The 24672-nt window shown below is 40.5% G+C and overlaps 1 protein-coding gene across 1 annotated transcript in view; it reads left to right on the plus strand.

Annotated features, from left to right (window-relative positions):
• Window positions 1-24672, plus strand: part of MYOF (myoferlin) — an 85726-nt gene that overhangs the window by 35036 nt on the left and 26018 nt on the right. Inside the window, exons 16-30 of the mRNA XM_081863593.1 lie at window positions 647-833; window positions 1762-1878; window positions 2428-2605; window positions 2936-3060; window positions 4776-4882; window positions 5156-5348; window positions 12438-12590; window positions 14919-15050; window positions 15607-15770; window positions 18979-19093; window positions 19826-19931; window positions 20567-20706; window positions 20881-21054; window positions 22994-23105; window positions 23867-23944. Coding sequence (XP_081719719.1) covers window positions 647-833; window positions 1762-1878; window positions 2428-2605; window positions 2936-3060; window positions 4776-4882; window positions 5156-5348; window positions 12438-12590; window positions 14919-15050; window positions 15607-15770; window positions 18979-19093; window positions 19826-19931; window positions 20567-20706; window positions 20881-21054; window positions 22994-23105; window positions 23867-23944 — 2081 coding nt within the window. The remainder of the gene's footprint in view (window positions 1-646; window positions 834-1761; window positions 1879-2427; window positions 2606-2935; window positions 3061-4775; window positions 4883-5155; window positions 5349-12437; window positions 12591-14918; window positions 15051-15606; window positions 15771-18978; window positions 19094-19825; window positions 19932-20566; window positions 20707-20880; window positions 21055-22993; window positions 23106-23866; window positions 23945-24672) is intronic.

The following is a 24672-nucleotide window of genomic DNA, read 5'->3' on the forward strand; positions in this document are numbered from 1 at the left end:
CTGAAAAAAAGATGTTAATACAGGACACATATTTCTCAGTGCTATGGTTCTTTTGAATAAATGAAGGTCTCTTAGCATGAAGGTAGCACAGCCAGTTTATTCTATGGGGTTCTTTTCCCATAAAGTTTTGACTAAATTCAAATTTATGCATCACCGCTCTGACCCAGAGCTCTCCAGACACTGTCATGTGCAGTGGGCTCCTTTTATTGAAGTGTATGGAGACATCCTTGTGTATCCACAAATATGTCTTGCCATATATCCTGCTCACTCACTGCTCTTTTGCAGGAAGCCAAATTTTTGCACTGTTCCTGTTTGGGAGGCTAGATTTTCCCGGGGACAGGCAGTTCCTTACCCCAGTGCACCCCAGAGGAGGGGGTGGGGAAGCTGTGGCCTCAGGATGTTGCTGGACTACAATTCCCAGCATAGCTGGGACTGAGGGTATTTGGAGTCCAACAACATGTAGAGAACCACAGGTTAGTCACCGTGGATTAGAGATGGCCCAGTCACAAAGAGTTTATGGGTCATGGTTAATCTATTGAGAGATATTCCCAGCACTTGGACTTTCTTTATACCCATAGAATAAAATGTTCTTATTTGACTAACAACTAACATTTAACATTTTAGTTTGCTGCATCCAGAGTTAATGTTCACACCTTCTTAAGGTAGCCCCTAATACAACATGTTTTAATCATGATGTTTGCTTATCAGTAAATACCGGAGAGACAGAAGTGGGCTTCTTACCAACATTTGGGCCTTGTTATCTAAACCTTTATGGAAGTCCAAGAGAATATACTGGATTCCCAGATCCATACGATGATCTAAATTCTGGAAAGGTTTGTTTATCTTTTGGAATATCTCTTAGTCAAAATATCTGCTTTTTGCTGTTCTCTTGCTTCCACACAATGGCAGGAGAAAGAATGTTGCCAGGGAATTCACCACTGAGAATATAGTGTTATGACTCCTTCACCAGTTGTCCTTTTAAACACTCCGTCACATGTATAAAATAATGTGTACCTTTTAAAAGAATTTGATTTGGTGATGTCATTTTCAAGCAACAATAGTACCTACTCTCAAAACACAGTGTTTGTAGTCTTCAGACATAACGTGCAAATTGTATTGGTGCTAAAAATAAAATAATGTTATTTCTCTGGTACCAAAAACCACTGTGGCCCTTTGTAAAATGCACATTTTGCAAAGTCTAGTCCATCTATGGCCCTAGGCATTCAGAAACAGGATTGGGAGATTCTCACACAAATTGCTGCTTGCCTCTCTCCCCAGCAGCTAAGATTGTGAGTGCTTAGGTCTGTAAAGGAAGCTGGAATTACATCAGTCAACTGTTTGGAGGGCACGAAAACAGCCTGGATTCAATTTTCCCACCCCTTCCTGCCAAGCAGTTAATTGGCCCAATTCCAGCTGCCTGAGAAGAAGTGGTTCTGTTTTACTTACTTTAATGACCTTATTGCTTTTAACTGAACTTATTTGTAACCCACCCAGGGATCTTCAAATGATGTAATCAAACAAATAAACAAATACGCTCAGGATCAATATTATAAAATTGTATCCAATGACTCATGTTTATTAGTTTCAGTAGAAAAACTAGGATTGTTGACTTAAATTATGTCGGGGGGGGGGAGCCTATTTTATTGTGAGATGTGATAAAGCATGCAAATTGGAGGGTGGAGATGATACTCACAGTTTAAAAGAATATACTAGCTTTGCAGCTTACGTACTATAGATTGAAGTATCGCGTTTGTGTTTCAGGGAGAGGGGGTATCTTACAGAGGCCGGATCCTGGTTGAACTAACCACACTGCTTGACAGCAAACCCCTTTCTAAAAAGATTGAAATGATACCCAGTGATGATGTACTAGTGGTTGAGGTAAGTGCTGTTTTGTTCCCCAATATGTGAAATATGAAATATTTCAATCTTGCTCCTTTTGGGCAAGGCCCACCGCATGATCTCATAAGGTGGTTAGGCGAATCACACCCCTAGACATATCTTTGGAGTGGGCAGAAAAGAATACTATGCCTCCTTTTGCATTTATTTTCCACATAAATGGTACCTAGGGTTACAGACGCTTCAGGTTATGTGTTTTCGGGTTGCGCACCGCGCCGAACCTGGAAATGCCGGAACGTGTTACTTCCAGGTTTCGATGCTCGCACATACGCAGAATCGCGACCCATGCATGCGCAGACGTGGCACTGCGGGTTGCGAACGTGCCTCCCACATGGATCACGTTTGCAACCCGAGGTTCCACTGTATTGGTAGCCAGCAAATCATTTAAAATGTGTGGTTTCGTTTGACATTTAATGTTTCTCCACACTGGTAAATGTGTGTGTGTGTGCCCCTATATGTATTTTAGCTGGGGTTTTGCTTCAAAAATTAAACCACTGTTTGTTAAACCACTGTTCTTGTTTGAACCTACAGAAATATCAACGGAGAAGAAAGTACAGCCTCAGCGCCGTGTTCCATTCTGCCACCATGTTGCAAGATATTGGCGAAGCCATCCAATTTGAAGTCAGCATAGGGAACTATGGCAATAAATTTGATACCACCTGCAAACCGCTGGCATCAACAACTCAGTACAGTCGGGTTGTGTTTGATGGTGAGTATTACTTCTGCAGAAAACTAGCAATAAAGACGTATTTGGGTGGGTGGGGGCTGTAACTTTGAAATCTGTACTTACAATTAGGCAGAGTGAGGCAGATTTTGGGTGCCATTGTAGGGCATCAGGTTATTAGTTATTTATTTTTAGATATATATATATCTAATAACCTGAGATATTCATTTGCATTTTCCACCTTAGGCAGAAAAATAGCTTACCCAGTCTTGGTTGAAATAATGTGAATAAAGATTGTTGAAATCCAACAGCTATACTGTATATATTTTTGTAAGAGGACATATTCCCCCAAATAATGTGCTTATTTCACTCCAGGAAACTTCTATTACTACCTGCCATGGGCAAACACGAAGCCAGTGGTGACACTTACTTCATATTGGGAGGATATAAGTCATAGACTGGACCCTTTGAACCTTCTTCTTGCCATAGTGGAAAAACTGGTAAGTTAATCACAACTGTTTCTCTTTCCCATAATTCATATATACAATATTGTTGTGGCTGTATATAAAATAAGTAAGTAAGCTATAAAGCTTCTTCTTGGATTTGTATTCTTGCATTCAGCAATGTAATAAAAACTGTGATAGAAAGTGGGCTTCTGGTTTCACAGCAGGCAGAATTTCAGTCTTGTCCAGTGAAAAATGCAAGAAACGTTGTTGTTTTTTGTGATGTAAGCTGCATAAAATACAGCTGCAAGGCTGTTAACTGGGCCTGGACATTATGAACATATTATGCTGATGCTTCATACGTTGCACTGGTTCCTGGTCCATTTCCAGGCCCAATTCAGAGAGCTGGTTCATGACTTTTAAGTCCATTATAGCATGGAATGAGGGCACTCAATGGATCACCTTTCTCCACATATGGCACTGTATTAACAGGCATATGCTGGGACTGTTGATCTGATAAGTACATCATCACAAGCCATTTTCCAGGTTTCCCCATTATCTGAGGTGCAGTGAGCAGATACCTGGGTAAGGTCCTTCTGGAAAGTGGCTCCCCATTTGTGGAATTTTCTCTCTTGGGAGGCTTGCCTGGCACATGCCATGAGGTCAGGCTTGATGTCAGCTGAATAACCCCCCCCCCAATACCTTTAATACAAGTTTTTAACCTTTAAAGAAAAGTTTTAAAGAAATTATCGGTGTGGACTTCTCCACAATTTTCCTACAGCAAAGACAATTATAACAACAGTTACAGCAGTATAAATTCTTATACCAGCATGAAAACAGAACAAAACCATTCCAAAGGTATTTGGTATAGTTTTAATGTGTATTTTGTGAACCACTCTGGTATTATGAATACGGTACAGTGGTACCTCGGGATGCGAACGGGATCCATTCCGGAGCCCCGTTCGCATCCTGAAGCGAACGTAACAAGCGACGGCATGTCTGTGCATGCGCAGGTCGCGTTTTGCCGCTTTTGCGCATGCGCGTGACGTCATTTTGTTTTGTTTTTTTTAAATAATTTTTATTAATTTTCATAAAACCAAAAAACACACAAATAAACAACACATGACTTCCCCACGCCTCCCCTTCACTGCACCCCTGTTTCAGAAATTTTTAGCAATCCTTCATTCCTTTTCAATATTTCGTTTCCCTAAAAATTTTCTTAACTTAACTATTTACAGCTATAGTTCTTTATTTCTTGACCCTTAACATTTTATCAGTCCGAAATTTTGCAACAGTTCTTAAGATATAGTTTAAATTTTTTCCAGTCTTCTTCCACCGTCTCTCTCCTTTGATCACGGATTCGCTTCTCGGCCTTTTGGCTAAGATCAAGTGTAGCGCGTGACGTCATTTTGAGCGTCTGCGCATGCGCAAGCGGCGAAACCCGGAAGTATCACGCTCCGTTACTTCCAGGTTGCCGCAGAGTGCAACTTGAACGCGCTCAACCCGAAGCATATTTAACCCGAGTTATGACTGTATATAAGTATTTGAAAATGAAAATAAGCAACAAATGAGACTTAAGTTAGTCACAATGGCTAGCTTAAGCCCCATTGATTTCAGTGGGTCAGCTCTGAATATGTCTAAATCTGGATCCGACTATGTGTTTGGTGTGCTTTACAAATAGTTTTCTGTAACACCGATAAGAGAATCTCACTGGGGAAGAAGGCTTCAAATGAGTAGCACATACGGACTTACCCAACTCCTTAAATCCACAGCAAACAAACCTGACAGCCTTAAAATCAGGAATACAAGCAAAGGTTTCGGAAAACCAGTTGACTGAAACGTGGCTGAAGCTAATAGATGAGCTTATGGAGGACTTGAGGTGAGTTGCCCTGTATCTTCCCCTCTTCACAACTGCCCAGAAATTCAGTAGTGCTGCTTACAGAGATTGATTCCTTCTGCTTAAGAAGTGCCCCAGTTCCTCAGGGAGAGAGCAAAACTCCTGAGCCAGAGTCTCTTTGGGACCATGGTGCCTTACACACCAATGTTTGTGATGTTATTTGAAAACTGACGTCAGGTTTCACAGCCGTTCCCACAAACTGTTGGGTGATTGGTATGTTTGTTACTAAGAAAGCCTACTCATTTCTTCTTTCAGCAAGGAATTCCCAAGCCAGCAAGGCAAACACAATGTCACGGTCCTCGATACACAGATCTACAAACTGCGGGAGAAATCGATCAGACAGATTCAGGAGGCAGCTCTGAAAATGAGGAGCGAAGCCACAGATATCAAGGCCACACTGACAGAAATTGAGGATTGGCTGGAAAAATTAATACTACTATCTGAAGAGGTTGTTCTCTCTGCATTGATAATGGGCTAACTTTTTTTTCTTCTGAGGGTTTCATGCCAGTGGTGGGCATTGCTAGTACACAAACAGGCAGACAGGTACATAGAGGCCACATGCTTATCACTCATACAGGCAGGAGGCGGACAGGCTCCAGCAGGCAAGCCAAAGCAAACTCACACATTCAGGCAGGCAGGCAAACCAGCAGTGCCCAGTGTTTCTTCTCCCCACTACAGTGCTAGCTTCAATATTGTATTGTGGAGAAAAACCAAAGCAATTTTGCCTCCCACATCAGCGCTCTTGTCCTACCCCAGCACCATAATAGGGAGGAAGCAGGAAGCTTTTCAAAGGTCTTCTTACCTTGCAAATGTGCCTCTTCACCCTCTGATCAGGAGTTACTGCAAGAAGTAATTCAAGAAAAAAGGAAGGAGTCATAGGCAATGCCAAACTATAGTTAAAACAAACCAAGGTTTGTAAGTAAACAACAAGCCATGATGTCTTGTTAGTAAGCAAACCACAGTCAAAGTGCTGGTCAGGGTTTAGACGGCCCAACAAACCGTGAATTGACAAACCGTAATTTATTAAACCATGGTTTAGCATTACATGAAAACTAGACTTCCGGTCGGCGCCAGCGTTTGATGGCGGTCCTAGCCTCAAGCTCCGAGGCAGGACTGCTCCGTAAGTTCGGGTCTTACCCGCTACGGCAAGCGGGGGACCCCTAAAATCACAGGCGCTGAAGCCTGTGAGCAAGGAGATTCGGTGGGCACCTTTGCGCCCCCCCGGCATCGTGAAAGAGCCTTTTTAAAGGCTCCGGAGCGGCATCGGGGTGAGCGCGGTGCTGAGGATCGCTACCCAGCTTACGGAGTGAAGCCGCGTCGCCATTAACGGAGAGCGCCGATTCCTTTCTGAAATCAACGATTGGCAACAACAATACCCGTGAGTAAGACTGCAAAAGTAAGACGGGACTTAAAAAATTTAGAAGATTTGGCTGAAAACGGGAAGGCAAAATTAAGGAAGTCAGCCTCCCGGAACTGCATGATTAACGGAGCAATGAAAAGACTAAGCTGTGTTTAAATGGACTTTCCTTTTAACTCTTATTAAACCAGACATCGAAAGGGTCTCCCCCCTGTTGTGCAGGAGAGGGGGGGAGGAAACAGAATTAATTTAACCTGCAAAAGAAAGGGATAAGGAATAAAAAACCTCTGCTGCTGATACTTCTGGCCAGGCTGCCGGAGCAGCGATCGCCTGAAAAAAGGAACTGTCAAGTGAGCTGTCAAAGGACAGCGGCTACAAAATAAGACCTATTTTGAAACATACTCGGGACTTTGGTGGATTACAATCTTAACAGTAAAGTGCTACAAACTAAAGACTTTTAATGGGACTTTTGCCTTTGGACTTTCTGTTTCTTTGTTCTGGGTGCCTTTGGACGGTTACAATTTCCTCCTCTAGAGGGCTTTAGTTACATTACGGAGTATCCAGTGGGATTTTCCACTTGCAACTTTCCTGTGTGAATGACCTTGAGTTATGAGCAACCCGCCAGAAGAGATTTCAACAAGAAGTAAAACAAAGCAGGCTCAAAAACAAGCTCAAAAAAGAGGCTCCTTATCAGGAGCAGCAGCTGCACAAGAAAAAATAACAGCAGCATCAATGGAGTCAATGACACAGGCCCTGCTTAAAATAAATCAGTCATTAGAAGTACTCACCAAGCAATCTGCAGAACTCACTAAACAGTCTACAGAGAACTCAAAGAAATTGACGGAGTTGACAACAAGACTAGACCTGAATACAACAACAATTTCATCTAACACAGATTCTATAAACCGTTTGGTTCAAGAATCTATGGAAACAAGGAGAATAGCTGAGAGTGCTAGGTCCACTGCTGAAGAAACCAAAGGAAAGTTTGCGCCCATTGTAAAAAAAGTACATGAACATGATTCAGCATTAGCCCTACTAGAACTGGAAAGGAAAAGTAAGAATCTGAAATTAAGACTGGTTCCAGAAGAGGAAGAGGACAAGCTCGGGGAATTCCTTACAGACAAATTTCAAGACTTCTGGAATGATGAGCTAGGTGGAGAGGAAGATGAATTTATGATAACTTCAGCCTTTCGGATTGGCAGGAAGCAAGGGAAGAAGCCAAGAGATTGTTTAATCACCTTAGGATCAAAGGAACAAAGAGACAAAATATTGAACCTACATTTCCAGAAGGCCTTGGTCATTAAAAATTCTCAGATTCAAATCTTCAAGGATATTCCTAAATACTTTTTGGAGGTTAGATCTCAATTTAAAGAACTAGTTGATCTACTTAAGAAGAATAACATCCCATTTAGGTGGGAATTTCCACAAGGGCTGTCCTTCAGCTATAAAGGGAAGAAAATTAAAATAAAAACAAACCAGGATAAAGAGTTCTTTTTGGAAAGAAATCAAGAGGATCTTCAGAAAGGAACTGTCAGCGAGGAGGAAGTACCGGACATCTCAAATCTATCATTTGGACTGAACCGAGCACCGACCGAGGAGGAACAACAACTTGGTGCAGTCGGTGGAAGGTCTACCCAGTAACCAAAATGTCTCTGCAACTCTTCAGCTGGAACTGCAATGGTTTGAACCACCCTCGAAAAAGGGGCCAAGTATTTCATTTATTAAAGAAGGAACATTTAGACGTAATCTGTTTACAAGAAACTCACATTGCCAGGATACATAGAAAACTTTTAACAAACAAGAGATTAGGACAAGAATTTATATCATCAGATAGAGTCAAGAAAAGAGGAGTTGTGATTTATGTCAAGGAAAAATTTGAACCAAAATTGATCTTCAAGGATGACCAAGGAAGATACCTGGCAGTGGAAATTCAAATTTATGGAGAAAAAATATTGATTGTTGGAGTTTATGCACCAAATGAGGGGAAGGCTGAATTCTTTAAGAAGTTGCATGAGACTTTAATGGACTTTTTGGACTTTAAAATTATAATGATGGGTGACATGAATGGAGTCGTCTCTACAAACATGGATAAGGCCCAAAGACAAACAATATCTAATGATGGAAGACTACCAAAGACTTTTTTTGACCTGACTGACACTATGGATCTGATCGATATTTGGAGAACTAGGAACCCTCTGGAAAGGGAGGGGACCTTCTTCTCTGAAGCAAAAATGACATGGACTAGAATTGATCAAATATGGATTTCTAGTAATCTGGCATCAAAGGTTAAAAAAACAGAAATCTGCCCAAAGACCTGCTCTGACCATAATGCTGTCAAGATGGAAATGAAACTGACAACAGCTGGAACCTTTAGATGGAGAATGAATGACACTCTCTTTGGAGATGGGGAAATTTGCAAAAAGGCCCAAGAAACACTTAAGGACTACTTCGAGATCAATTTGAGATCAAACACAGAAAAAAGAATCATTTGGGACGCAAGTAAAGCCGTGATGCGTGGCTTCCTAATACAACAGAATTCAATAAAGAGGAAAAAGCAGAATGAGAAGAAAGAGAAAATTTGGAATCTAATAAAAGAAGGGGAGAAGAAATTGAGATCTAAGCCTAAATCCCAGGAGATATTAAGAGAAATAAAATTCTATCAAACACAATATATGGAATTGACGAACCAGGAAATAGAATGGAAAATTAAACAAATGAGACAAAAGACTTTTGAATCTGCAGATAAATGTGGGAAGCTACCGTCTTGGCAACTGAAAAAGAGACAAAAATTGAATACAGTGACATCACTCGAAGTAGATGGGAAGTCTATTAATAAACCAAATGAGATAAGTAATTGTTTTCAAAGTTTCTTTAAGAAATTATATAAACAAGGGCCAAAAAATGAACAGGAGATAGAAGAATTTATTGGAAAATACGGACTATCAAAAATCTCTGAAAACAACAGAAGGAGTTTAAACGAGAAAATTACAGATCAAGAAATAGAGAGTGCCATTCAGGATATGAAGCTGGGAAAATCACCAGGACCAGATGGATTAACTGCGAGATATTATAAAGTATTGAAGGATTGGTTAATACAACCATTGAAAGAAGTTTGCAATCAAATTTTGGAGGGGAAAAAGGCTCCCGAATCGTGGAAGGAAGCATTCATCTCACTTATACCAAAGACAGAAACTGAGAAACATCTAGTCAAGAATTACCGCCCTATATCACTTTTGAACGTGGATTATAAAATTTTTGCAGACATTCTAGCAAAAAGATTCAAAAAAGTGCTGTTAGAGGTGATTCACAGGGACCAAACAGGCTTTCTACCAGGCAGGCATTTGTCAGACAATGTGAGGAATATTATAGATATTCTAGAACTTTTGGAAACTGACATTAATAGAAAAGCTGTTTTGATTTTTGTCGATGCAGAGAAAGCCTTTGACAATATTTGTTGGAGCTTTATGAAGAGGAATCTCCAAGGAATGGGGGTAGGCAAGAATTTTGAAAATGGTATAAGTGCAATTTATTCTGAGCAAAAGGCCAAACTTATTGTAAATGGTATGGTTATGGATGAAATTCCAATAGAGAAAGGGACACGACAGGGATGCCCAATTTCCCCTCTATTGTTTATATCGGTACTGGAGGTTTTCCTTAACATGATTAGAAGAGACCAGCTGGTTAAAGGTATACAGGTCGGAACTAAACATTATAAGCTAAGAGCATTTGCAGATGACCTAGTTTTGACACTACAACAGCCAGAAACTAGTACAAAAAGAGTCTTGGAACTTATTGAAATATTTGGTCAGGTAGCAGGTTTTAAATTGAATAAACACAAGACAAAGGTGTTGGAAAAAAATCTCACGGTGGGGGAAAAAGATAGTTTTCAAAGAGAAACGGGTTTGGAAATTACTAAAAAGGTAAAATATCTGGGGGTGAATTTAACATCTAAGAATGTGAATCTATTTAAAGATAATTATGAGAAATGCTGGGCTGAAGTGAAGAAAGATTTCGATATATGGTCAAGATTGAGACTTTCCTTGTTAGGCCGAATTGCTGTAATTAAGATGAATGTATTGCCGAGACTGTTGTTTTTGTTCCAGACATTGCAAATTTTAGATAAGATGGACTGTTTCAAGAAGTGGCAGAAAGATATATCTAAATTTATCTGGCAGGGCAAAAAACCCAGAATTAAATTCAAGATTTTGACTGATGCAAAGGATAGAGGGGGCTTTGCCCTGCCGGACTTAAAACTTTATTATGAAGCAGCAGCTTTTTGCTGGCTGAAACCATGGCTACTTCTTGAGAATACAGACATTCTGGACCTGGAAGGTTATGATAATAGTTTTGGTTGGCATGCATATTTATGGTATGACAAGGTAAAGGTACATAGAAATTTCAAAAATCATATTATTAGGAAAGCATTGTATAATGTATGGAATCGATATAAAGATTTGTTTGAAAGTAAAACCCCCAGGTGGCTGTCACCAATGGAAGCTAAGGCGGTAAAAAGACTGAACATGGATACAGACTGGCCAAAATACTGTGAAATTGTAGAATATGATGGTGAAAAGGTGAAACTACAGAGTTTCGAGAAATTGAAACCTAAAGTCCGAGACTGGTTACACTATTACCAGATTAATGAAACTTTTAAGCAGGACAGAAAACTAGGATTTCAGAAGGAGAGGTCAAAGTTAGAAACAGAATTGCTAGAACCCAATACTAAGAATTTGTCTAGAATGTATAATCTGCTGCTAAAATGGAACACACAAGATGAAACGGTTAAATCAGCCATGATTAAGTGGGCACAAGATATTGGTCATGATATTATGTTTGCTGACTGGGAGCAGTTATGGACCACAGGTATTAAATTTACGGCATGTAGTGCCCTGAAAGAGAACATAATGAAAATGATCTATAGGTGGTACATGACCCCAGCCAAGCTTGCAAAGATATATCACTTGCCCAATAACAATTGCTGGAAGTGTAATGAATGTGAAGGAACTTTTTATCACCTTTGGTGGACCTGCCCAAAGATTAAGGCCTACTGGGAAATGATCTATAATGAAATTAAGAAAATCCTTAAGTGGACATTTGTAAAGAAACCGGAGGCTTTTCTCTTGGGCATGGTCGGCCAATTGGTACCAAAGAAAGATAGGACCTTTTTTATGTACGCAACAACAGCAGCAAGAATCCTTTTGGCGAAGTATTGGAAGACCAAAGAACTACCTACTCTGGAAGAATGGCAGACCAAGGTGACTGAATTTATGGGACTGGCAGAGATGACCGGCAGAATCCGTGACCAGAAGAAAGAGACAGTGGAGGAGGACTGGAAAAAATTTAAAATCTATCTTAAAAATTGTTGTAAAATTTCGGAATGTTAAGATGTCAGGGGACTGGACACTAAGAATTACAGCTATAAATCGAAATTTATAAAGCAGAAACTCTTTTTAAAGAGAATTAAATATAAAAATGGGATGAAGAATTGCTAAAAATTTTGAAATTTGGATGCAGTGAAGGGGAGGTTTGGGGAAGTCGCATTATGTTTGTTTTGTTTTTTCTTTATGTTGTAAAATCAATAAAAATTATTATAAAAAAAAAAAAAAATAGCATTACATGAAAACTAGACCATACTGAGGTCACCTTTAGAGGATCTGCGTGAGACACCTGGTATTTGAGATGTGACTGGTAGTGACAGGAAAGAGACTTTTTGGAGGTGGTAGCTGCTTGTGGAATTGTATTCCCAGGGCAACTTACCAGAAGAATAACAGTGTAGGTACAAGGTATTCTGTGACTCAGGTGTCATGGTCTTGAAATAAAAATATTACATTCTCCATATTCTATTCCCATATAGCATATGGTTGTGCTGAAGACAGAAACACTTGTGTATTAGAATGTTTTTGCCTGTTGTTTTACATGTTTAATACAGCCACCCACGTCAGAAACCTGGGATTGGCTGTAACTCCCTTTTGAGTGCATACTCAGTAACAAACTTGGGCAATATATGAAGCATACCAGAATGCCTGCTGGCCTGCCGTATCTTTTTGTTACTGTATAATGTGATATAATTCTTTAGAGCAAATTATCTGTAGTGCCTTCCCCTTCCCCCTTAAATGTGAGTCTACAAATGCCTTTAATAGGAAACTTTGTCTCATTTCTCCTCTCATTGCAAAACAACAGCCACAGAACAGCATGCCTGACGTGATCGTTTGGATGATCCGGGGCGAGAAGAGGCTTGCCTATGCTCGCATTCCTGCCCATGAGGTTTTATATTCCACAATTCCTGGGGCATCTGGGAAATTTTGTGGGAAGTCCCGGACCGTCTTCTTAAAGGTAACCTAAGCCAAACACTTGTCTGCCCAATGTGGTTAGGTCTCCAGTGCTTGTTCAAATCTGTGGCCTGGAGTTCAGTCCTTTTCAGAGTCAGCCTGGTACAGAATGCTGCTACTGGAAATACAGTAGTCCTGGCAGAGATGCTTGAAAGCATAACACTGAAATAAATTTATGCTTTCCATGTACATGCACACAAACTGTGTACAGATCTATGTCCTCTTAATTTGCAATAACCAAATGGATCGTAATAAATAAAATAAATAAACAGAAGCTTCAGAGTCCAAAGGCTCTCATCTATCAAGGAAGGGGCCTGCTTGTGTCTCCTCTGTGTGTTTTCACCAGTGGTGGGCAGGAGGCAGAGGCAGTTGCATTCTGCCGGTGGCAGAAATGCTGTGCTCATTGGGACAGGGTGCCGAAGAATTGATGCTTTTGAATTATGGTGCTGGAGGAGACTCTTGAGAGTCCCATGGACTGCAAGAAGATCAAACCTCTCCATTCTTAAGGAAATCAGCCCTGAGTGCTCACTGGAAGGACAGGTCCTGAAGCTGAGGCTCCAATATTTTGGCCACCTCATGAGAAGAGAAGACTCCCTGGAAAAGACCCTGATGTTGGGAAAGATGGAGGGCACAAGGAGAAGGGGGTGACAGAGGATGAGATGGTTGGACAGTGTTCTCGAAGCTACCAGCATGAGTTTGACCAAACTGTGGGAGGCAGTGGAAGACAGGAGTGCCTGGCGTGCTCTGGTCCATGAGGTCACAAAGAGTCGGACATGACTAAATGACTAAACAACAAACAGAGGTCGGAGGACTTCAGGGCTGCCACCGACCTGGAGCTTTCCCAAGCTCTGTTACCCCTGGTTTTGACTCCAGGCAGCGACCATTTTAGGTGCATCCAATTGATGCGCAATCGCCAGTATGCAGGTCCTTTCGAACCCAGAGGAGGGGAGGCAGGACAGGGCGGGGTGGTTTATGCACACTGCACACCCCATCTGCATACGGGGTCAAGAACCCCTATGCAAAATGGTCTCTGCCTGTATTCAGGAGGACTGGTTTTTTCCACCCCGGCTTTGCTGAGGTGGATAAACACACAGTGTCTTAGCCTCAGGTGGGACTTGATGATTCAGTCAGTGGTGGCCGTTGAAGCGGTTTGCCAGGTGAAACCTGTGCAGCATGGCAAAACAGAAGAAAGAGGGCTTCCTGCCTTTGGCTTCCATCACTGGGAAAGACAGTGGTAGAAGTGCATGTGTATAAGACAGCCATTGCCAGTGCTGTGCAAGCAACAGTTGCTGAGTCCTGTTTAGGGAAGTTTTTGATGTTTGATGTTTTATCATATTTTTAATATTATGTTGGGAGCTGCCCAGCCAGATGGGCAGGGTATAAGTAATAAATTGTTGTTGTTGTTAGTCATCCTGGCATGGGCACAGGCTGCCAATGTCATTAGGGTCAGTGGCCATATGCTTGCATGGTCGTGTCTGCATCACTCACCACCTCCCCATGCTGAACAATAAGGTTAGAAAAGCTCCTATCCTTCTGGCACCATGTTGTGCCTCATTAACTGGCACTGCCTTCATTCATTCCTATCTCCTCTCATGAAGACTGCCTGCTGTAGCTCTGCGCAGAGTCACAGAATAGGCTTATCTGTTCCAACCTCCTGCCCGGTGCAGGAAATCCAGAGCTGGGGCATCCCCACATATGGCTGCCCACCTTTGTGTGAGTCATTTCTTTGGGGGTTGACCTCTTGTAGTCAGGGCTCCCTCTCAGAAAAGCAACCCACTTGGATACACGAGGTGTGGCTCCTCTGAAAGGGCCTTTTTACACTCCACATTCTAAAAGTCCAGGGTAAGATTAAAGCGTGCCTACAATTGTAATTTGGAGAGCGGGAAATGCTTCTCTGCTATCTGTAGTGGTGGATACACTCATGCAAACACCACATCACACAACTGCTTTTCAGACCACTTATAGTGAGGAAATACTAACGATTGGTACTGCCAAGTTCTCAGAAATAGGCAGGAGTAAACACATTGTTAGATAAGAGCCAAGAATGGAATAACAGGAAAAGAATTAACAATCTGGCTGTGATTGTCTCCTAAATGTAGGGAAACTGCTCTATTTAAAAGTTGGTTTGGGTACACTGCTGAATTTTCAACACCTTAAGTTTTCCTACCATTATGAAGTAACCTATGGCACAGGAAAATGTTGGCCAGGCACATACATGTCAACAAGCTGTCACTGGGGCACAGACTACAAATATTTCTATTGTATATCTTTTGTTAGTCCTTCTGACACATCGGAAAGTAACCGCTTTTGTGTATGTGTGTGTTTTGTTTAGTATCCACAGGACAAAAACAACGGCAACAAAATACCCGCACAGTTGCGAATTAGTTTTTGGCTTGGCTTGAGTGCAGTAGAAAAAAAGTTTAATAGCTTCGCAGAAGGAACATTTAGCGTCTTTGCTGAAATGGTATGTGCAGTAAAGATTACTATTTAAGATAAGGTCCCAGGGATTTGAATTTATTTATTTATTTTTATTGCATCTTCCCCAAAGAATTGTAATGGTACAGTCCACCAGGAAGTTCTCCTGCACAAGCACCATTGAAATGAATGGGAGTCATGCAAAAAGCGCACCCATTTCAATTGTGCTGGTGCAGCTCCCACTCATTTCACAGGTGTGTGCAGAGGAGAGCATCCCAAGGGTTTGTGTCCTCAGATGCCAGATCAGATGTACATGAGCAGTCCCGTCAAAGGGAAGAGACTTTTGTATGACTTTTAACACCTGTGGTTCCTTTGGTGCCGTAATTAGCATTTTCAGACTATTTAAAGGCACTCTCTCAAAATTTCAAATGTGCCAAAAAAAATGTTAGCCTGGTGTAGGCAGTGCTGACCCGGAGGAATCAGTTGTCTAACTGAGCAGAAGGCTTCATATACTGTCAGGGAGATAGATATTTAATTTATAAAACATTTTTCTGCAGTCCGTGCAGTTGCTTTATTTTTATTTTTTTATTTTACTTTCTCAACAGTATGAAAACCAGGCACTTATGTTTGGGAAGTGGGGAACTTCCGGACTTGTTGGCCGCCACAAGTTTTCCGATGTCACGGGAAAAATAAAACTGAAAAGAGAGTACTTTCTGCCTCCCAAAGGATGGGACTGGAAAGACGACTGGTTCATTGATCCTGAAAGAAGGTCAGTTTTTTGTTTGGATTCCTCTAAAATAAGACAAAGGGAGGGGCTTATGTAATTTCCCACTAAGGAAATTTCAAAACTCTTGCTAAAAGAGAGGGAGGCAATAAAATGCCAAGTTTCAGTACAAAACAGCTCCATTAGGAACTCCCAAGTGAAGATGTTTATAGTTGTCATGAGTAACAGTGGAGTCAGTCCTGTCTTTGGATATGTCCACGCTGGTAATTTCGTTAATATAACTTTACTGACATCTTTTGGGAGGCAAGGCAGTCTGTGCTACATTACAGGATGTTTCACTATTTTATAGTCCATTTAAAAAAGAGGAACAGCATTTTAACAAGCTTTTACAGTTAGTCTGGACAGATGTTTCATACTTCCTGGTTGTGTCCCACCCTTCCTCTTTAAACAAAGTGTAAAGCACACTCAAACTATGCTCCATACCAGGCATAGGCAAACTTGGCCCTCCAGATGTTTTGGGACTACAACTCCCATGATGCCTAGCTAATAGGACCAGTGGTCAGGAATGGTGGGAATTGTAGTCTCAACGCATCTGGAGGGCCAAGTTTGCCTATGCCGGCTCCATACAGAATACATGCTTTTCTGACGCAGTGGTTACTTGCCAGGTTGGAAGTAGCTTTGATATGCGAGGCTTTCTCAATGACCTTGTGGTAATCAAGCTCTAATTAGTGCTTGGAGCAAAATATTTATTAATAATATCCCACCCCCCAAATTTCAAGGAGCTCATCGTTCCTCTCTTTTATGCTCACAACTACCCTGCAAATTAGGAATGGCGACTAGGCTAAGATGACACGGTGATACTCTGTGGCTGAGCAGGGATTTGAACCTCTGAGGCATAAAGAATAAATCATCTGTAATAAACCATTATGAGGATGGTGGCGACTGGAGTGCAAGATTACAGCCTTAAGATGCTTTCCCCATCTGAGGTGAAATTTGCTCCAATCCAATTCGTGGCACAATTTGGGAAATCCATGGTGTCCGGAATGTTCATTCGCACTGAAGTGCCTCTCAAATGCTATTTCAAAGGAAAGGGAAGCCTCATGGAAAGACAGGTTGAGGTAATAAGAAGCAGCCTTTCAATGGGCGGAAAAAAATCTACAAACTGTATTTTGGCCAACAGATGGCAGAATAGAACAGTTGTAGCCTCTTTTTGATCCCCACTATAAATAGCTGAGTATCTTTTGTATGAGGTGTTTTTTATAAGATTGCATATATGTGTTTATTTTGTGTGTGTTTTTCAAAGGCATATATTAATAAGAGTGTGCTACATCAGTGATAATGTGCTTTATGGAATAATGTGATCCACTGTACCATGGAAGAAACAGTTTACAGTACTGGCTGCAGATCATTTATAGCTCATTGTAAATTCAGTGCCACAAATGATTCCTGGCAGCCTGCTTAATTGCCTTCTTCCTCCATTTCTTTATCTAGACGATGCCTAGGAGACAGGAAAAGAATAATAGTTTCCAGATTGCAACTATGCATTTCAGCACTTTGGAATAGCTTCGTGATTTCAAAATATTTAAAAATGTTGCCACTGATTCCTACCTAGTGAGACTATTTACACACTGCCAACGTGGTTTGGGCCAAGTCCAGCCATGCAGAGAAACATCCTTTCCCCCCAAATAAAGTCTTTACCGGAGTGGTTAGCATTGGACCGGGTCACATTGGCAACCCCAATTAGCTAACACCCTTAGGTAGACTCCAACACAGTCCACTTTCTCCATGACTGCCACCCTGGTAAACTGTGGACCTGACTATATGTTGTGTTAATTGTCGTGCTTAGCAATTAGCTGTGCTGCAATTAACAATAGAAAATCCTAATACAGATTCCACAGACACCTTATTCTAATTGCAGCATGAGGGCTTGTTTCCAGTGGGATTACAGCTGAGAAGGTAAGGATTAAACCTCCCCTCCTCACCACATGTTGTGGTCCCAATAAAAATTAGGATTATTATTATTATTTAAAATACTTTCCCCTTTTATAATGCATTGCGTATAGCATAATAATAATAATCCTAATTTTTATTTAAAATACCCAGATGTGGCCTACAAGGGTGTTAGATCTGTCAGCCTCTTCTCCTAAAGCTCTCCTCTAACACAGCCCAATGGATCAAGACTGTAAAATGAAAAAACTATGTTAGGGTTTTCATTGGCTACAAACAAAGGAGAAATTTGATTCAATATGCAATTAAAACTGAATCTGTCAAACCCCCACTTTCTGAAACACACATATGCACACACATCCAACTTCTGCACTACAGTTCTCCAACTAACCAGTGTTTACAAAAATGCAGATATTGGAGGAAAATGTGCATAAAAATAAAGATATTTGTGAAAATGCTATACGCAATGCATTATAAAAGGGGAAAGTGCTTGTAAAATAGCATACGTTAGACAAAGTGCATTTAAAAAGGTGTTTCTCAGGAGAAATTCACACTAAAATGTTGAACAAGAAAATTGCAAATTGCTGCCAAATGTAGGGAACTGAATTTAGGACTAGAAAAAATACGAGAAAATGGGAGAACCAAAATTATTATTTATTACTATTCATTAAGTTTGGATACAGCCCTTCATACACAGATCTCAGGGTGGTTCACAACATAAAAAATAAAAACACAAAATACACAATAAAAACAAGACCACACAAACCAGTAAGTCCCCCCACACCTTTAATTGGCAGATCCTTCCATTCCTAGCTGCAAATATGCTCTTAACTATGATAAGCCACTATGAATAAGCCACAAGAGCACATGCTGCCTTTTGCTCCCTTCCTGGAAACAATTTTTGCCTCTCCCTGCATTAACCTGTAAGCATTTCATTGGCAGCAATGTTGACTGCAGTCAGAGCTATGTAAAAGTTCTCACTTAATCAGGGTGTCACACTGGCTTCAAATCCTAGCAGCTGGAAGAAAAATTAAAAGGTTTGATCACATGGCACATACCCACATGGGACCACGTGGCTTGTTTGAATGTTCTTCTAGCTCTGTGGCAGCTGCTCGTGGATAAGTGGTTCCTAAGTGGTTGTGGGACTCTGGGAAATGGATCTAGCAGATAGGTCAGATCCTGAATTCCCGAACCCCAGTGAGTCACTTTGACAGGTGGGCACAGCATGATTCTGTGAGTGCAATGTGTCCAGTGAACGTCTTTTGGCACCTAACAATAGTTGGAAGGTCTGCTTCTGGTTTCACAGCTTGCTGACGGAAGCAGATGCTGGTCACACTGAGTTTGCTGATGAAGTGTATCAAAATGAAAGCCGCTATCCTGGAGGAGAATGGAAAGCAGCTGAAGACGCTTTTACAGATGTGGTGAGGATCACGCTTTTGATGAGCCAATGTGTTTAATTTCAATAACCTCTCTTTGGGTTACAGCTGCAATGCATGTAAGTTAAGGCAGATTGTGAGTTTTCACAGCAAAATATACTTAAAATCCAAATTGCAGTATAAAAACAGAATGCATGCCGCTAAATTTAAAGCAGGCAATGGAGTGAACTGATCATACAAAGTGGAAGTGGAAATACAATTTTATAGCATCTTCCCACTTCCTACAGAGGACGGCATCATTTCAGTAAAACAGGTACAACCTTTTGATCCACCAAACCAAAGCCAGCCTACTAAGCACCCATCAGGGGCTCTATATAGTTTCTGTGTTAGATTCATGCCTGGGATTGGAATAACAGACATTGCCAGCACCAGACAGACCAAAATTCATGGCTGGTGTGCGGCATTTGGCTTGGTGGGCCCCCAAGTTGTGCAGGCTTAGAGTAAAAACAACAAGGCTACTTTTGAGGGTCAACTTTTGTTGATCTCATGCCTCCAAAACAACAAAAAGTCTTGTACCATTTACATTTATTCCCACATCAGTTTTTGTGGACTAGATTTAAGTCTTAAAGGTTGTCCAAAAATTTTGTTTTGATTTTTGTGTGTGTGTGAAATCCTATTAAGTTTAGATGTGTGTTATGTGTAGTCATTACTACTTTTTAAGTATTGGTATCACTGTCTTGGAGTGTGTAAGTGTGTGTTGCCTTTTCTGTTTCAAAGAATGGAGAAAAAGCACCACCACCAGGTGAAATAACCTGTCCTCCAGGTTGGATGTGGGAGGATGATGCTTGGATATATGATATAAACCGAGCAGTGGATGAAAAAGGTAAGGGTTAGAATGGACAGAATACCTCTCGTGTCAGATTCTTAATCCGTGGGCTAGCACCAGGCAACTGTTTCTGCATTCCAAATTGTTCTTTGAACTTCTGTTCCTCAAAATGCAGACCTCTACATGCTGCATGGCAAAATCTGTTTAAATTGGAGGAGAGTTGGCATGATGGCATGGGGTGAAGTGCCAGCTATTAGGGACAAATCAGAAGTCCTACAGTGTGACCCATAGGCATTCACAAACATCAATACACATTTGGGCATCAATACACATTTGGTTTTGCTTATTCAGTATGTACACCACTGTACCCCAAAGAAATAAGTTACATTAGTTTTTGTGTGATTTTTAGTCTAATCAAAATATATAGAAAAACAGTATAACCTCTAGGAAATGTACAAGACACAGATGAACTGATGGGGGTAAATGGTGATTTTTTTTTCATAGAATTACACCAAGGAACTACACCAAGGTTAAGAAGCATGATACAATAAGTTATTTGAATAATTAGGGGTAGTGAATTAGTGTGGTTTGGCTTGTCAGAGCTACGAATTTGATAAATCAGCTACCATATTGGTCACTGAGTCAAAATCCTGTTATGGTAACCAGTGTATATTTTATCTGTGTTATTTTAGCTTGGGAATATGGAATTACCATTCCCCCTGACGATAAGCCCAAGTCGTGGGTTGCAGCAGAGAAAATGTATCATACTCATAGAAGAAGAAGGCTGGTTCGAAGACGCAGAAAAGATCCAAACCAAACAGTTTCATCAAGGGTAAAATGGCTAAATATAAATTGCAACCAAACATTGGCATTTACTAGAACGTTGTGCATGTTTATTTAGAAAAATAATGGTGTATCAGAAAATAAGGCATGCATTGATTACAGAGTTCGTCATTAACCCTACATTCTGGCCATTGTGGATTGAGTTTTTGCAATTGTCTTCTAGGCAACCACACCCTATGAAGATCAAGAAGGATGGGAATTTGCATCACTGATTGGATGGAAATTTCACTGGAAGCAGCGCAGTTCCGACACTTTCCGCCGCAGGCGGTGGAGGAGAGAAATGATTCCTTCTGACACATGTGGTTCATCAGCCATCTTTAAGCTTGAAGGAGCTCTTGTAAGAAAGAGGAACTTAACTTGCTGGCTTGTTCATGCTGCTTAACTTCAGCATTAATTATTATCTCAAAGTTAAATGAGAATCATCAAGTGGAATGGGCTGTAGCTCAGTGGTAGAACACCTGCTTTTCAAACAGAAGGGTCTGGGTTCAATCCTTGGCTGGTAGGGCTGGAAGAGACCCCTTTGGAAATCATGGAGAGTCATGAGATCAGGACAAAGAGACAGTGGAAGAAGATTGGAAGAAGTTTAAAGACTATCTTAATAAACATTACAAAATTAATGAAGGCTAAAATGATATGGGTTTAAAAATTAGTGGTTTGCAGGGGAATTGATTTAAGGAAAAAGAAATAGAATTAATAAAAATTATGGGAAATGTGGGAATGGATTTGCTGATAAGATAAATGAGATTAGAATACAGAAGGGGGAGGTGCGAGGAGGTCGGTGAAATTAGGATTAGAAATTATGGTTTGAATTTATACTTGTTTTTGATTTGTTTTGTTTGTTTGTTTATGTTTTTATTGTCTGTTGTGTTTATATGTGTTATTTAAAACTTTAATAAATATCATTTTTTTAAAAAAGGAAATCATGGAGAGTCAGTGTCAGTTAGGGCTCACCCAGAATTGCTCTTGCCCTGCCACTTTCCCCTGGGAAAACCCCATCTTTACCACTGATTTAAAGCAAATGTCAATTGTGTTTTCTCTGGATTGATGTTTGCTCCAATTTGTTGTTAAAGAGTGAGTTTTCCAGGGGAAGTGATGGAGTAAGGGCAAAACTGTTCATAAGCAGAAAACTGCTCAGACTCGTACGTTCTAGGCACAGGACAAATGCAAGTCTGGATGAGCTCTCAGCGTAGATAACCCTGAGGGTTTATCCACACTTTCCTTTCCTCTGCTCTTTCCAGGCACGGTCCGTGATTTAGAGCCCCATGTCTGAGTGCGCCACAAAAACCTGCTCTTTAAAGCTCAACCAGAGCAAACAGGAGTCCGTGGAAAACCCAGAATGACTTTGTTCTGATTCAAAGAGTGGGTTTTCCCTGGGGGTGGAGGAACCCTGCAAAAGGCTTGGATATTGAGCATTACAGCACAGGCCTGTGCTTGGAAAGAGCAGGGTGAGAGGTATGGCTAAGCCCTGAATTAGATAAATCAATGGTCTGACTTCATGAGGCACATTTCTATATTCCTGCATTCTAAGTAGTACTTGAAGCTGACTAAGACTGTGTGGGAGAGTTTTCAGCAGAATGCCAAAATGCTGTAGATGAGTCTGTCTGCTGTAGAGAGAAAAAGGAATGCGACAGAGCTTGAAGTGTATTTATATTTTACCATAGCTGATGGAATAATTGAAAGCAATGTATAAGGAGAGGCTGTAAAATGCTGGATTATGTGAAGGCAATTAAATCAACTAATGCTTCCATCCGGCAGCTTGTAATAGCAATATAGAAAGTTCAGCATAAAGCAGGGCCTCCAGAATCCTGTTTTTTGATGTTTTAAAGTATGAATACTTACGATCATCCCAAGCTGTCTTCTCTCAGTCTTCTTCCTCCCAAACTACATGTGGAGTTAAACATGAGGCTTAACTTTTCATCTTTTCATGCAGTCTTTTGATGAACTTTTATCTAACAGCATTGACCTTGTAAGAATGTATTAATAATGGACAATTATGTCTAGGAGTGGTGGAAGGGATCAAGGAATAGAAATTGCTTATTTTTACTATCTATGATCATCAATTGCCTGTAGAAGTGAATTTCAGTCTCTCCCTTTCTTTGAAGTGTTCTGGGTGTGACTGGTTTAGGGTCCTGACATTACTCTTTTGAGTGAATAAATATTAGTGTACTTTTTAAAACAGCAACTACAACTCCTTCCAGGAATATCTGAATCAATAACTGGGCTTTCCGTTCAAGTTTTATAAATGAGAAACAATAATAATATGCATATAATCTTAGGGAGCAGATACAAGCATTGATGAGGGAGAAAAATCTTCTGAGAAGACCAAAGAGGCAGCAGCAACACGTATATTCGGTGCAAGCACTCCTATAATCTCTTGCAACTTTGACAGTAAGTTCATGTGAAATTCCTTATTTGAGACTGTATATTTCTTTAAGGTGCTGCAAGACTTTTTGTTCTGGCTGCATGACTAGTTTTCTAAAGGCCTTACCCTTTTCATCATCTGATACAGCTTTCTCTGTGTGATCAAAATATTAATAACTATTTTTGCCTCTCCATGGATCTCTCGTCCTTAACCACAACCTCTAACAAACCGGGACAAACCTTGGCTACAAAATGTGGTTAAGAAGCAGATACCCTAACCATGATTTTGGTTGCACAATAGGCTAAACCAGTGATTCTCAGACACCTTCTCCCTAAGGACCACTTGAAAATTGCTGAGGGTCTTGGCGAACCACTTCATGATTTTTCTCTGTGTTGTAGCAATTGCAATGTGCTGTCCTAGGTGCTGGATGATTTTTAATTCTACTGCTTCTTTAATTTCTTACATGTTGTATTTCATTGCATTACTGTTTGAATTCCACTGAACAAATGAAAAACAATGCAGTATATAAGAAATTAAAGAAATAATAAAAATACAATTAAAAATCAATGTGAATATTTAATGCATTGGATATGTCACCTCTCATCTTCAACCACTTGAACGAAGCTTGTGGACCACTAAAATCAGGCAGGGTGGGGTGGGGGAATGGCCATGGAAAGCACACCAAGAGTCAAGTGATGGGAGGAAGCAGTGATGCTGAAGTTTAGAGCTGAAAAGGTAAAGTTGCTACAGCCTTCTGATTTAGCTGATTTCCCTTTTTCTTTTTAAGGAGTCTACAGTTACCACCTTCGATGTTATATCTATCAAGCAAGAAATCTAATAGCTTTGGATAAAGACAGCTTTTCAGGTACTTAGGATGGAGGTGGGGATCTATTAAATCCAAAGGACACATTTGTCTACCAAAGCAAGTCCATTATTTTTTTTCCTGCAGCAGTTAGATTGAAATGTTCAAGGCTTTGGGAGTTTCTCTTGATTTTTTTTCATGTCCGCTCCCCAATCCCATTTTTTCTCCCGTAACCTTCTGAAAACCTGTCTCTTCAAATAATGTATTTAACACCTTTTCTTGTTAACGAGCAAAAAAAGTTAAATGAAATTAGATCCCTTGTTAAGAGGTCCGTGAGGATGGCCTCCATCTAACATTTTACATTGCTCTGAGCACTGGGTAATGACAATTTGTACAGGAAATGCTAATACCCATAATCAGGTACCTTCTTCAGAGACACTGATGGTTTAAAAGTCTTTCTAAAAGGAGGCCTAGAGCTCTTTAATCATTCACCTCTTCTTCATAATAAGGCCATAAATAACTACGTTTTAGAATCATGTCAGATCTGTGTGTTCAGTTTGTGGAATGTACTGTTTAAGTTGCAGGTGGAATGACTCTCTTGTTCATGTGTCCTTGGGTGTTGTACCTTAGATACAAATGTATTAAAGAATAGTTACCATGCACAAGAATAATTTAAAATTGGATTGTCTATCATATCTACAGCTTGTCAGATCAACTTTTGTTTGCCAATTATAGAAGAAAGAGAGAATGGGAATGTAAAAATCAGTCTTTTAAAATGGATCACCATACAC

This window comes from Podarcis erhardii (genome assembly GCF_964252035.2).
Source record: "Podarcis erhardii genome assembly, chromosome: 5".
NCBI lineage: Eukaryota > Metazoa > Chordata > Lepidosauria > Squamata > Lacertidae > Podarcis > Podarcis erhardii.